This window comes from Sinocyclocheilus anshuiensis, unplaced genomic scaffold, assembly GCF_001515605.1.
Source record: "Sinocyclocheilus anshuiensis isolate Anshui unplaced genomic scaffold, SAMN03320099.WGS_v1.1 scaffold572, whole genome shotgun sequence".
Classification (NCBI taxonomy): domain Eukaryota; kingdom Metazoa; phylum Chordata; class Actinopteri; order Cypriniformes; family Cyprinidae; genus Sinocyclocheilus; species Sinocyclocheilus anshuiensis.
The window spans coordinates 1,566,511-1,581,631 of NW_015555778.1; the positions used below are offsets into that span (position 1 = coordinate 1,566,511).

Genomic DNA, 15,121 nt, shown 5'->3' on the forward strand with positions numbered 1-15,121 from the left:
AAGAGTTCATGCCAATATAAGAATACATAAAAAAATTAAAAAAAAAAAACACTTAAAAAGGCAGGCAAATATTTGACAAACAATGGAGAAATCAACCCTTTTGGATCAAATCACTCTATGAAATAGCACATTTCATTTTAAACAAGACTTTCACATCTAAGCAATATAAAAGACAAATGAGGAAAAAAGTAAAATTAATAATAAAAAAGTTAAAATCTCATGGAATTTATGGCAGACCAGCCGCTAATATGCTACCAAGGAGAGTTCGATCCTTCAAAGCATTCTCCACGTCTCGCTCTTCAATCTTCAGGGAAATCTAGAAAAGAGAAAACAATATTGAAATTTAGATGCCTCATTAAGTTGTAATGAATTAAGATACTGATTCACTGAAAATCTTAAAGCCCAGGTATACTTTTTCCACATTCCAATGTCTCATGCACAGCTTTCAAAAGTATACTGGAGCGTAGATGGATGTGTTTGACACATGCACAGTACCACCTAGTGGACTCATTCGGTCTCAACATTCATCTCGTGCCTGTGCTGTTGTATGTGGACTGTCCATGCGGAAACGAAAATTGGGCTGTATGCTGACGTCTGCAGAAATTGCGTTACGTGGACAGTGCACAGACCCTCACGGAACGTGGACAGCCGAAGTATAATTGGGCTTAAATCAATATGATCCAAAGGCCATACTATTCATGATTGAAAACTGCTCTTACTTTAGTTAATCGCGCCTCCTTAGCCTTTTTGAGTGTGAAGATTCCTCTGCTCTCCAGCAGACTGCAGAGAGACAGACACTCGGTCTGTCCGACACCTCCCACCTGCCTCTGCTTACACAGCTTACTGTACACCTCACACAGCTGGAGAAACACAAATAAGGTTATCAGCCCCAGAATAACTTCTCATGTCTTCCTCAATGTATTCTGAACACTGAAATTACAGGGTCTGCAAACAATTTTCCTGTTAAAATATAGAGACAATCAAAGTTTGACTCACCTTGCCCAACTGCACCTCTTTGCTCTTGCCATTACGGACGATTAGAAGCAGACAGCAGACCAGAAGTTTCTGCTGCAAAGGGAAGCACTCGCCATCCCCGCTGCTGGATGCCATGCGGTCACCATACACCTCAGTCAAAACCCGTGCCACCTGAGGAACGCTCACCCGTGACACTGCAACAAGAAAGTAGAGACAAATCCCTCATTTCTTTTTCTCTATAGACAATCTAGCCTGGTGATAACAATGACTTATACACTGATGCAATCTTGTCCCAGTACAACTTATTTTCTGGAAAATATAGTACAGTAATTCTTACCTTCAGGGCTGGCCACAGGTTCGGATGCCATTTTAGACCTGTCAGCTGCTTCCACAATCTCCACGGCCCTCCTGATGGATAGACACAAATGTGTGAGAACCTCTCAAAACTAAGTCACACTCTTGTTTTAGCGGTTTAAAATGGGTTCTCTTACCTGCATATGTCAAGTGCTTTGCGGGCATCTCCTGACACAGCTGAAACTTTTCTTGCACAGAACTGAACTGCCGCTGCGTCCAGAACACCTTCACCTGATACCTGAACACACACGAACACACCAATGTATTATTACCTCAGAATGTGAGTTTGGAGAAGTACGTATAACAGGAAATATGCAAGTAGGCATACTTGTGTGAGCCGGTCTTGGACGATGGCATTGAGCTCCTCACGACTGTAGGGAGGGAAGTTGAGCAGTTTGGGTCGGCAATGTGGTTTGGCCTGCAGTCTGGGCAGAATACGGTCCGTCAGGTCCAATGCATTAGCAATACCTAAGGGGTCAAAGTTCACCAGTAAGCAGACATTCAAAACAATCCGCTCTGCATTCAAGATTGTTAGTAGAAATTAAGTCACATATTAAAATTTGGGAAGATAAACGCATGACAATCTTACCAATGAGACAAACACGAGAGTTGGGCAGGTAAGGCCACTCAAAGATCGTGTAGAGAACCTCCTGAGACTTGCTGTCCAACTGATCCATCTCATCGAGAACCAACAGGCTGTTGCACACAAAAACACCATAAGAATTACTCAAAGGAATAGGGCCTGTTTGAATCAGACTACAAAAGCTGATCTCAGTCACAGTACATAATGAGTTCAAAACCTGAAATGGTTTCATGCAAATTAGCACAAGAGGAGCCCTGCCTGCATGCAAGCTGACTTACACAGTGGGCCCAGAGCTGGTCAGAAGTTTCTCCAGCCGAGCCTCGCTGTTCCCCTTTGGAACCCCCAGTCTCTCTCCCAGCAATGGAAAGATGGCATGCGAGCTTCGCAGGTTCATACAGTTGATGAGCACAGTCTGAACCCCTTTCAACAGAGCCTTGAAACAAGCGGAGAAGACAGCTGACCATAAGCACCAAGGTTTTTAGGTGTAATTTCATTTTAAGTTCATGTTACAATCTTACACATCACAGATTTTTAAAAGTAAAGGCTGATGTGCAGTACCATTCAAATTTTTAGGGTTGGGAAGATTCCTTTTTTAAAATGTTTTTACAAGACGTCTCCTATGCTGACCAAGCTTATTTTTTTAATAAGACGTACAGTAAAATATTTAATATTGTGAAATGATTACAATTTTAAAATAACAATAATATGCTATAATAATAATAATAAACTGATTTGCTGCTCAAGAAATGTTCTTATTATCGATGTTGAAAACAGTTGTGCTGTTTAATATTTTTGTGGAATAAATTTTAAATTAGAAATTTCACAAGAACTGCATGCAATTAAAACAGATCTTTTGTACCATTTTAAACATCACTTTTGATCAGTTTAATGCATCTTGCTTGTCTTACTGACCCCAAACTTTTAATCAGTAGTGTATTCTAAAGTGATTTTAGAGTTACAAACCACCATATTTTCTCTTGAGCTCACCTTTTGTTCCTGGAGGACACAGTTCAGACAGGCGGTCTTGCCTGTGCCAGGAGCACCAGAGATATAGAGGCTGGAGGGTTTTTCCGCCACCACATGGTTGTCCAAGAAGGAGACAATGGCAGCTCTCTCTGCCTCACGAGAGAGAAGACGTTCTGGTACTGCAGTGTGAAGAGCCTGCTTTACACTCTGATAACCCGATTCTGCAGGAAAGAGCCCACAACAGAGATACAGATTACTTATCAAATATCAGAAATTGGGCAATATGTGACAAGAATCAACACCGATTTTAATATATTTAAGCAAATAAAAAATTACAATTAGCTAACAAACACTTAAAACATACTTTTTACAGGAAAGAGACGAGTAACGGGGAGCTTTCCCTCTGTTCGGGGGATTGGGTTTGTGCAGGGGGTCTCTTGCAGCCGTTTTGGAGATGGACGCGAAATAGGAGACAGGGGAATTTTCGGTGACGACGGTGTGGGATGTGGAGGTGAGGAGAAGACCGGTGTGTTCTCATTAAAGGACAGTTTGCGAGGGGAGCACAGAGGAGCACAGCGCTGCTTAGGAGGAGAGCCAAGCATAGAGGCCAGGAGGTTACAGCCATTCTCGTCACCTGAAAACCAAGAGCTTCATAAATAAAAGATTCAAGAACAACAATCACAAAGGTTGTTTAAAGGTGATGATTTACACACCTGTACGTTTGCGGGGGCTCAAGGGCAGCCTCTCAGACAAAGAGGTGTTTTTCAACACTGAGTTCCTGGGAGACAGACAGACATCAAGCGAATCTCCCACATTTGACTTTCTAGGGGACAGAGGGTTGGCCTGGACGTCCACTGCATTCTCAGAGGAGTTTTTAGGTCGAGAACCCAATCTGGAAGACTTCCTTCGGGGGAACTGAAGGGTGGGCTGATTCTGTGAGCGAGTGCTGGGCATTTTAAGTTTGACACCAGGAAGCAGATCTGAAAGAAAAAGCACAGTGACTTAGTTTACAGTAAATCAAACATCAATAACCTCTGATGCACAATAGCTTGAGGAGGAAACCGAGATAACCCATCAAGAATTTAGCAAGTAAGTGTAGTATTTCCTGAAGACTCTTGAGGTGCGAGTCATTAAAGCCATTCTAACCTAAAACCCGTTGGGGGTTGGTTGTAGTTGTATCAAGTCAGACAACAAAAACTTAACCCATTTTGTGCAGAATTACACAGATCAAAAATCACAAGCAATGCATTCCTTTCCATTTGGTGGTTTGAACCCACAGGCACTTTGTGGTTAAGTTACTTATTTTGTTAATGCTTCCCGTCGGATCTATATCACTACCACGATACAAAAATAAGTACATTAACAAATAAATGTTTTTATTTGTTGCAGATACATTTGTACATGTTCAACAAATACTGTAAATTATAAGTGAGCAGTTCCTGCTGTGGGTCATTTGGCGCCAAGCTGTTTGTTCATGCGCATAACAACTCTGAATAAAAGTAATCTTATTTTAAAACTACTGCACAACAATCTTTTAAGAACTATAGAATGAATATATTTAATGTCTTACCTGAATTTGTGTTGACAATCGCTACGATTCTCACAAGTTGTAGGTCTCTCAGAATAAGCTCCTCAGCACACTCACTTGCCCGCCGTCAAACTAAACTAGCGCCAAACGTGCTGTTGTGACCTCCTTCTCTGAACAGCTGGCGTGTGACGTGAATCTCATGACTACGCATTTCATTGGCTGTCGGAGTTTTAAGGAACCAATAGGATTCTTAGTCCCTTCCCCCATTGACTTGACTGTAAAGGCGGGTTATTTCTTTGTTGGTATTTTGGCGGAAAGAATTTCCCGGGAATTATTAAGAAAGTTTTTCCCAGTTAACTGCAGTTTTGATGTATTCTACCATCAATATCCACTCTTGACAAATTTATTTTAACCTTCCAGGTGTAGACCAGATTTTCACAGTGACAGGCTCATTTCTGTCTCATAAACGCACGCACTCAAAAGACAAATGTTGCAATACTCTGAATTCGATTATACATTGGTACATTATACATTGAGTTCCTGATCTATGACTATGACATACTATTAATATTAGCTCTTATTTATTGAAAGTTTTTGGTCTTTTATGGCCATTTTGTATGTTTTTTTCGTATTTACTCATCTAAAAACAGGCTTGAATATTATGCATATTTCTTATTTATTTATTTTATTTAAGATAACACTCACAAGGTATACATACACAAATATTTAAAAGAACAGCATATGACTTGAATTGACGCAGAGCAATAAAGCATATACAAAACCAGAATACAAAACTGTGATAGTCTACTAAAATAGTTAGGCCTAAACAAATAGATAAAATTAAAAAGAAATATGAACAGAAAAACAAACAAATAAGAACCTAACAGAAACATCTAAAACAAAAAAAAGAATAATTAAACAAAAAATGTCAGCTTCAGGAAATCAGGAGGTAACCCTTGCTGTGAAATCTTTTTTTTTTTCATCAGTACAGCTATTTTAGCAGCTTTCTTATTAAGTGATGAGCAAAGAGAATCATATTAATAGTTTTAGATCAATACAAAAAAAAAGTCTACAATTGGGCATACAGTCAGTAATTTTACATTTATGAAGATGAAATAGGCCACAGAAAGTTAGCAGTTTTAACATATCATCCAACTCCTTTGACCCTGATTCCCAAATCTATTTCTTTTTAGAGTACTTGGAATAATAAAAAAACAACAACCTAATTACATAACCTAATCTTCACTATATGCTCCAGGTGGATGCTGCACACTGCTGGTGGTTGAGGAGAGACCCCCTCACATGATTGTAAAGCACTATATAAATGCTTCATTCATTCATTCATTCATTCATTCAGTTTTTGCAATATGGGATTGACTGGGAAGTGTGGTCACAGGGCTCGAGAACAGGCTTGCATTTTCCACTCTTGAATTCTTCTGGGACAATGTATTTGAAAATAACTACATAAAACAATCAAATGATTTTCAGCTTTATTTCTTTGTTGTTTAATTTCCTCTTAAATCTATGGGATATAGCTGTGCCTGTCTTTGTTTCTGTGACAGCAGTGCCACTAACTGGGTCGAGGATGGTCATATTGGTATATAAATATATATTTCCGTAAAAAGAATATAAATTATATTTTGAAATTTGATTGTGAATATGGGGCTGTATATAATTATGGAATCAGCTGTATCTCTTTGATTTGGCTGTTATTATTAAATTATTCAACTGAGTTGTCAAAATATACACTTATGGGATATCTCATTTCATATTTTACATGAAGGGCATTTAGAAAATGATGGCAAGAAGGCCCCTTTTCATAATTTATTTTGTATTTTTTATTCATTTGTTTTCTTATGTTGTTTGTCTGTTGTGACATGAGAAATCTGAAAGTCAAATTTCCACACTTGGACATTTGTCCAATCTTTAAACAGATGAAATCATGTGCACCACCAGCCAGAAGAGAACATATAGTTATCTTTTTTTCAGTAGATATGACTGTCCATTCGTGGAGATATAACTTACCCTAAACCTAATCAAACTAAGAATCATCATTATATTCTTAAGTAATATTTAATTATTATTTGGCTGAATCATGTTTTTGGTTGATATTTCCTGCTTTAGATCAAAATGTAGTGGATCATGGTCTTCAGGAACCTCTTTTGGGTGGCCTTTAAGTCGTACCACCTGCAAATCAGCAAACATTTTGAGCCGGTATGCAATTTGTAAAGTTCAAGGTTATAATCCGACTCTCTCGTGTTTCTCTCTCTCTCTCTCTCTCATCTTTCTCCACAGAATGCTGCAAGCGGATTGCTTTGGAGCAAATCCTTCACCATTCATGGTTTACAGTGTGAGCCTTAGATCAGCTACAAATGACTTTGGAGATGTATTCAAATTTTGACTCCCTATTGTTTTGTGTATTTGTTTTTATATGTTGTTTTTTTGTGACATGGGTAGACATTTATAGTCAAATCTCTTCTAAGTGTGATATATGTAAACAATAACCCTCATTTCTATTTTTTATTTCAGGTCACCCAATAAGAAAGAAACAGGGAAAATGTAAACTACTTCCCACCACAGTTCAAAAGTTCACTCAGTGCCCTAGTGTAGTGTCTAGCGCCTTGGATTTAAGTGGTATATTAGTATTCAATGTTATTGCTTGCTTAGGGACAGTCCCAAAATGCCCTGTCACAACTGATTTTATGGAAGAGCTCCATGTCATGTTCATTGTGATCCCAGAAGATCATCTCATGACCCAGAGGTTCCGGTCTCAGCCTCCCCATCCCTGTTCATTGTCCTACGTCCGAGAATCCTCAACCATTCTCAGACTTGAAAAATTCCAGGACTCTCTGAAATACCTGACTCTGATTGTTAATCATTTGCGTAAATGTGAAAGACCAATTATAAAGCAAAATGTATTAACAAAAACCACACATTTATCATATATGAAATATGTGTCATTATTGTAAAGAAGCACATGATTTAATTCCCATTCCCACCTTTTATTTCAGAATTATGTTTACACATATTTTAACACATTCAGAAACAGATAAAATTACATTTACAAGTCAGAATGATTGGTCACCAAATCCCAATTATACTCTTCTATACTTCTATGCCAGAACCGCCTGAACATTATTAACATACTTGGTCTCTTTATAACATAATACAATGTCACAGAATTAAAATATGCCCATTAGAAAACTTGTAGTGTTTTATACCAAATCTACTAAAATTGATTTCCTGAAATTCAGCTTAGGTTTAAAACACGAATTATGAAAATGCAATTTATAAATGACCCAGAAACATTGGTACCCAGGAGAAAGGGTGCAGATGAGCCAGAAGATGGCACTACCTGTGTACTGTTTCAAAAACACAGATCTCCAACAAGACCAAGTCTTCAAACAGATCCGATGGCACTTAGTGTATATTTGGTCAGTAAAAAAAGAAGTAGTTTAGATTCAACATCGAGCCAAAAAAATATATACATTTTATTTTTTTTTAAATCAGCTCTCCTCTTAAAACCTATGTGACCATATTGGCCATTGTAGTGTCTTACTTTGTAGTGTGAGGAGGAAAACACAACTGTGGATTGAACAAGAAACAAGGCTGTTTCATGGCCTCAGAATTTAACTCATTCCTGACTGATTTGGAAATAAAAAAAAAAGAAGAATAAAAACACACAATTGTCTTTTTGTCTGATATGCATAGTCATCAATAATCTATAAAGTGCTACACATTTTCTCATTGAATAAAAACTGGTTGCTGTAAGGAATGTACACATCAAGCTTCATGTTAACTGGAGTTGTCTGCTCTCGCATTGCTGTGCCGCTGTGATCTGAGACAATATTGAAAGGTGCATTTCTAGGCAGCACAGGAATATTGCACAGTGTTTTCAGGTCTAGAGGTACAGCATTCTGGAGTGGTTTGGATCAGAGATCATGTAGGTGTTTATAGTGTTGCCCTATGAACGATGTCACATTTTTAGATGTATTTGAAGGTGTAATTAATGTTTGTGTGGCAAACACACATAAATACATACTGTGTGTACGCATGTACGTATTTGTGTGTGTATGTGTTTATATGTCAGCTCTTTGTGGTCCTTCTCTTCTCTGAACACAGTGTTCATCTTCCTCCAACAGGAGGCAGTGGAGGAACACCTCTCACTAAAGCTGGAGAATGAAAGATAAAGAGGACATGAGGAAATGTGTACAACAAAATCTGTAAAGGTTTATCTTTATGGATAGGTCAAAGTTAAAAGTAAGGTCTTTACTCTTGTTGATTTGGCTGGGATAGCTCTTCTGGAAGGGTCTGTATTCTTCAGGTGGGGGAAGGTCCTCTATAGGGTGGAAGTCATACCTGGACTCAAAATCATCTGAGAAGAGACATCAAACATTTATCAATCAACGACAAGACTATTTTATGCACTACCTAGTGGACAAGTAGCTTTGCATATGCTGATGTTTAACTACCATGTCAAGATTAGCACATTAATTTAATTTAGGATGTGGCTGTTAGAACAACTTTTCACAAATGTTTTTGCTAGTTCTTCATATGAAACCTGTGATAATCTGAAAAATAATTATATTAGAAAATAATATTATTCATCTATTCCACAGTCCTTTGCAGATTAAAGCTTCATTAAATATTTAAAGAAATACATTAAATAAACATACATTATGTAATGTATGTATATTTAATGTATATTTAAATACATTAAATAAACAATGTACACTAAAAAAAATCCAAATGGTGCAAGTATTTGTTAAAAAATACAATAAAAACAGGAATGTTGTGAAATGGAATTGTAATTAAAATAACTTATTAATTGAAATATATTTAAAAAAAATTCCCCAGCAATTTTCAGCATCATTACTCCAGTCTTTAGTGTCAAATGATCCTTCAGAAATCATTCTAATATGCTGATTTGCTGCTCAAGAAACATTTCTTGTTATTATCAATGTTGAAAACAGTTGTGCTGCTTATTTTGTATTTATTTATTTATTCTTGTGGAAATTGTGATACACAACCATTCAAAAGTTTGGGGGTATGTAACATTTAAAAAAAAAGATAGAGAAATTAATACTTTTATTCATCAAGGATCAAAGGTGACAGTAAAGACATTTAATGTTACAAAAGATTTCTAATATTTTTTAACATTTAATAGGTTTAGAAAAAATAAATAAAACAACTTTTAATTTAAGTGAACTTAAAACAAGGGATGCATGATTTGGTAAAAAATATAATTTAGTCATACATTGCAATTTCAATTGCTAAATGCACATTCAGAGTTGGAGTTTGTGTGGAGCAGCACTGAGTGTGAACGGAGCCACATGGAGACACTGAAAACACTGGATCATGTGCTGCTCCTGCTCACGTGTAAATGAACACAGACTCGCTCTGAAACACGCAACGCAATGGACTAAATTACATTACATGAAAAATGACGACCTTATTTTTCAGAACTACTTATCTGGCATTACATCGCTGTGTTCTAAGAAGGCTTTGTTGACGGGTGTAATGAGGAAATAAGTGGGCCGCATTTGAATTACTGAGAGCTCATTTGACTTCAGGGTTATTTTCATGTGCTGATGCACAATAGACTACAGGTCCACAACCAAAATCAAAGTTCTGATCTAAGAGCACTTCCCACACACAAACAAATGAGCAACTAAGAGAATGAACTGATGTTCCAAATAAAGATTGCATTATCTGTTTGATGAATATGGTGGAACTCACCAGAAAAGGACTTGGGGGCAGATGACGTATGTCCATTCCGGAGAGGTGGAGGAGGAGGAGGTGCATGTCCTGAAGACTGGTGTCCAGTAGAGGAGAGAGGAGGGGGCTTCCCTCGACTAGGGGGTTCAGAAGATGTTTGTGGCCCGCCACGGTAAGGGGGTGGAGGGGGTGGCGTTTCCCGAACCCCATTACGAGATGTAGGAGGAGGAACCTGAGGAGCTGAATGAACACTTCATTTTAAAAGAGGTCTACATTTACTATATTCTACTATATTCTTCAACAAGCCTCCTCTCGATATTTCAGCCCATAAATTTTACGCATTGCTACTTTAAGAATAGTTTTTTTTACGTCTTGTAGATTATCCATGTTGTGTGCATTAAATTAGAGATGCACCGATTGCAATTTTCTTGGGCGATTCCGATTTCCGATTTTTTGTTGTGTGTGATCTGCCGATTCCGATTTTTGCCGATTCCAATTTTCTTTCTAAGAACTATAATTGACAGCATATACAAACAAAAATCTACTTTTCTTCAACGCAAAGTTTTATTTTAATTAAAAAAACACAAGTAAAAAGTAAAAATAAAATAAGAATAAAAAAAATTTGCAAACAACAGCACAAATAAATGCAATAGAATAAAGAGAGCTATGAAACTAAGTTTTTCAGGTTAAGTAAGATTTTATTCAGGTAAGAAATACTACAGAAATTACAGTAATCAAATGTAAAATAACACATCCAGTGTTATTTTACATTTGATTAATTTAATGTCTGTAGTCTTCATTGTAAAAATTGGCCGATTCCGATCCCTGGCCAATCGATCGGTGCATCTCTACATTAAATAGATAATGAAGATCAAAACACATCAGAGAAGTATGGAAGCCCGTTTCTGCCACTGAATAAAAAAAAATAAAAAAAAGTAATGGCTTCCATAGAGAAGAGCTAATAAAATGTCACTGTTTCAGTCAATAATTTAGGTCCTCCAATACTATTTTGTCTAAAACCAAAAATTATTTTTTTCGGCCAAATAATTTCAGTTGCCAAAATTTTGGTGCATCACTTTTGTCAAGCCCTAAAAATGACAAAGAAGCATCATAAAATCACTACAAATATATTATTTATTACTTGTTTGCTAAATTTCAAATCTTCAGAAGCCTTGCGATAGCTTTGTGTGACCGAAATTTCATTCAGTTTCTTACAAATCTATCATACAGCTTCAGAAGACTTGGAATATAGCGTACAAGACCAATGTAAACATATTTTTGGTGATTTTATGGTGCCTTTTCATTATTTTTAGAGCTTGCATCTCTGCAAAGTATTGTGAACATTGCGGCCAACTTCCACATGTTCATATGGTTTTAGACTGGCAATAGAGAGCAACAGTCAGGTTCCTGGAAGTAAAGTTGCATTAATTTTCTCCATAGAGCAATTGACCCTTCACCGGGAGTTTGATTGACAGGCGATCTGACCAATCATAACGCAGAATCTGCCATTTTGTCTGACAAACAAACCAGGCAGGAGAGTAGATTAACGTGGTGGACTTGAACTCGAAAAAGAAAAATTATGTGTATTGACGTCTTTCCGTGGTTGAAACAAGATATCTTCTGATGTTCATTCATGTTCATTTCGTGCTATAACTAGTAAAGAGGAAGAGATGATCGGTTCATGTGCCACTTGAGCTGAGGCGCTACAGCAATCTGTCACAACACATTACAGAGCCACAAAACGGTATTTATTGTTTGAATTTCTTAAAAAGAAAAAATAAATAAATTAGAAGGCTGACACTTTGATTCATACCTGAAGTAACCTGCTGTCTTGTCTGTCGACGTGATTTCAGTGTCCTCTTTGCTCCGCAATGTATTTTTCACCACGTGAGAACATGATGTGTGGCGTGAGAGCGCCATGGCTTGTCGGACGTTGCACCAGTAACCAAGGGGGGCAGGTCTTTGCGAGGGGTCAGTTGATTTTGAACAATAATTTATAAACATACAACTTATAAAACAGGCCTACAGTGAGCTAAGAGGTTGTTAATAAATGGTATACACTTTTGTTGAAGCCATCAAACCGCCAAATTGTGATCAATACTTCTATATTTTTTCATTGTTTTAATTTTGATCGTACCATTCGCGATTGCAGTTCTTTTCTTTCTTAAAGCTGTTAAGTACACAGTCTTGTACTTTTGTTTGTCAGATTTTCAAATACTTTTGATGTTATTCACCCTCTAGCTGGTTGGCTTAGTTCATTTTTTTTTATAACTCTTTAACGAAGAATTTAAAATCCTTATGAGAAAAATATTTCAGGAACTAAGGCCGCCGAAAAAGTGGCCAGGCACTAATGCATTCTATAGACCTTAGTCAAGTTAGATGCCATATTGAATTTAACATGGATGAAAATGAGGCTGTGATGGATAGATTTACAGTCTTTACAATGGCATTCACTATATAATTGTCCTAGATCACATAATTTTCACAACTCAAAACTTTCAAAACTTAAGTGTTTTTTTTTCTACTGAAAGTTTTTTTTCCTCCCTGGAAAGACATTTAATCAGTTGAACAATTGGTATGATGGTAAACAACAGTATAATGCATTGAACACACCGTACTTTTATCCTCACAGCCTTGTTTTCATTCCCATTAGAAATCAAATATGGCGCTATCCTGACTAAGGTCTATAGTGAGAGAATTTTCAGCTTGTATTTTACCTGTGCTACGCCCCACTGGATCACGAGATGGTGGTGGGGGTCGTCTGTTCTGCTGGGCAGGGGGTGGAGGAGGAGGAGCCTGGCTACGGACGTTAGCATTGGCATGGCTTCTCTTGTTCAGCGAGTTTCGTCTCTGCGGCAACACAGGGGCCGGGTCACCATTTGCAGCATTAGTCGGCTGACGATAAGGAGGAGGAGGTGGAGGTGCATTTGAGGAAGGGGAGGAGGATGAAGAGGAGCGAGATGAAATAGGGGGATGTCTAGAAGGCCCATCCCGAGCAGAAGATGGTGGCAGTGGAGGCCCCTTGCTTGCAGGCGGTGGTGGAAGGGGTTTCTCACGACTGTGTGCCCCAGAACCCTGTTGGCCTGAGGTGGGTCCGCGATTGCCACCGCGACTGAATGGTGGGGGTGGAGGTGGAGCGGAGTTGGTGGGTTTTGAGGAGCTGCTGGCAGCAGACGGTTTGGAGACGTCTGGCACAGAGGGACGTTGATTTCGTGCCTGTTCTGGAGGTGAGGAGCGACCTCCATCACCACGAACGGAGCAGTCTGGTTCAGAATGACCCGCAGCACGAGGTACTGCAGGCCTAGACCCAGGCGGCCGCAGCGCTGACCTTCCTACAGAGCTGTCTGTGTGGACACATTAATAAAACACTTTCAGATAATAATTAGGGCTGCACGATATTGGGAAAAAGTGACACTGCAAATTTTTTTTCCTGCAATATATATTGCGATATGAAAAAATGATGAAAAACATGCATTTTCACCAGATGATTTCATATTTGGAAAGAATGAATCATTCTAGAGTTAGCAGGGTGATTTTGTTGGGTAGTGCATCTACTTAGAAAATAAAAATTATTTTAAAATCTTTTTACTCTGAAGATTTGTTTTGACTGTGAAATCCTTTTAGGGCTCAACAATTTGAGGAAAACTTGGATGTTTCACAGGCCACATTTCCACTGCTTTTGATTTATTAAATATGACTATAAAATAATTGTGATTATTCTGAATTTAAAATACTAAAAATAAGAACTATATTGTAACAATACTGCAAAATAAAAAGAGTAATATAAATCATTTTATTTTACTGTAAAATTACAATACTGATATTTTTGTTTTACTTTCTTTATTTTTAAAAAGTAAACCATCAATATTTTATTTTAAAGGGTTGCCAGCAATTAAAAATGAACCAAGCCGTTCTCATGAACTGCACGTGTGTAAATGGAACTTCACTCCAAAACGCTAAAGCATATATTTATAGACATAGATTTTATTTTGACATATCGAGCAGCCCTAAAAAAAAAAAATCACTGCACTACACTACTGTGAAAGGGGAACATACCTCCGACTGGTCGTAATTTGGGCACTCCTCCACTGAACAGCCCTCCCATGGCCATTGGCCCAGAACCACCTCCGCCTCCACCACCGCCACCTCCGCCTCCGCCTCCGCCTCCACCACTGCTGCCACCTCGACCTTCAGGTCAAAACAAAAACACTGCATGGTTAGCTGGGTCACGTCAAACATTAATTGTATTTTCAGCAGTAGTGCACTACAGATGACTTACTTTCAATTATAGGTGCACTTCTGTCATTGACCACAGTGGTCTTCTTCAGGTTGGTGCCTTTGCAGATGTCTGACAGCAGAGCTCCTCTTCCTTTCGCGTCATCTCGATTAAGTTTTGGAGGTGTGGTGTTTGCCTGAAAGTAAATACATTTGTATGTTGAAAAAGTGATCTCTTCATTTATTAAAAAATACATTAAAAATGCAATTCGTTGACTTGAATTTCTCTTCTAAGATGAGATCTGTTGGTAATTTCTGAATTAAAATTCATTATGATATTTTTTGTGGGGCACAAAGACTGAATACATTTTTAAAAACACTAATCTTATCTTAAAGGGGTCATATGATGGTTTTTTAAAGATCATTATTTTGTGTATTTGGTGTAATAGAATATGTTGACATGCTTTAATGTTCAAAAAACACATTATTTTTCAAATACTGTACATTATTGTAGGTCCTCTATGCCCCGCCCTCTCAAATGCTTCGTTTCCTACAAAGTCCCTCCTTCCGACAAGCGCAGTCTGCTCTGATTGGCCAGCTGACCCAGTGCATTGTGATTGGCCGAACACCGCAAGCACTCGTCAGAAATGTAACGCCCCTTACCATAATCGCGAGCTTCAGCTTTCAAAATAAATGTAAAGACAGTAAATAATGTCATTAGTTTTACCATCAGTTCAAGCCCGAAAGGGGAACAGACACAGTAATGATGCAGTACACAAGCC

The 15,121-nt window shown here is 38.0% G+C and overlaps 2 protein-coding genes across 3 annotated transcripts in view; both read right to left on the bottom strand.

Moving 5' to 3' along the window:
- Positions 1-10: 10 nt before the first annotated feature.
- Positions 11-4,581, bottom strand: LOC107674517 (cell division control protein 6 homolog). Its single transcript, XM_016468500.1, has 12 exons — positions 4,449-4,581; positions 3,592-3,858; positions 3,243-3,512; positions 2,900-3,099; positions 2,191-2,345; positions 1,919-2,025; positions 1,658-1,797; positions 1,467-1,567; positions 1,313-1,383; positions 997-1,169; positions 720-860; positions 11-316 (listed from the first exon to the last, which is right to left on the bottom strand). Exons 2-12 carry the CDS (start codon positions 3,830-3,832, stop codon positions 227-229), a joined length of 1,689 nt encoding a protein of 562 aa, XP_016323986.1. The 5' UTR covers positions 3,833-3,858; positions 4,449-4,581; the 3' UTR covers positions 11-226.
- A 3,925-nt stretch (positions 4,582-8,506) lies between these two features.
- LOC107674524 (WAS/WASL-interacting protein family member 2-like) overlaps positions 8,507-15,121 on the bottom strand; it is a 13,983-nt gene continuing 7,368 nt past the window's right edge. For both annotated transcript variants that reach the window (XM_016468505.1, XM_016468506.1), the window contains exons 3-8: positions 14,404-14,536; positions 14,181-14,312; positions 12,842-13,468; positions 10,146-10,364; positions 8,680-8,781; positions 8,507-8,578 (exon numbers count right to left, since the gene is read on the bottom strand). In XM_016468505.1, coding sequence (XP_016323991.1) covers positions 8,532-8,578; positions 8,680-8,781; positions 10,146-10,364; positions 12,842-13,468; positions 14,181-14,312; positions 14,404-14,536 — 1,260 coding nt within the window. In that variant the 3' untranslated portion in view covers positions 8,507-8,531. The remainder of the gene's footprint in view (positions 8,579-8,679; positions 8,782-10,145; positions 10,365-12,841; positions 13,469-14,180; positions 14,313-14,403; positions 14,537-15,121) is intronic.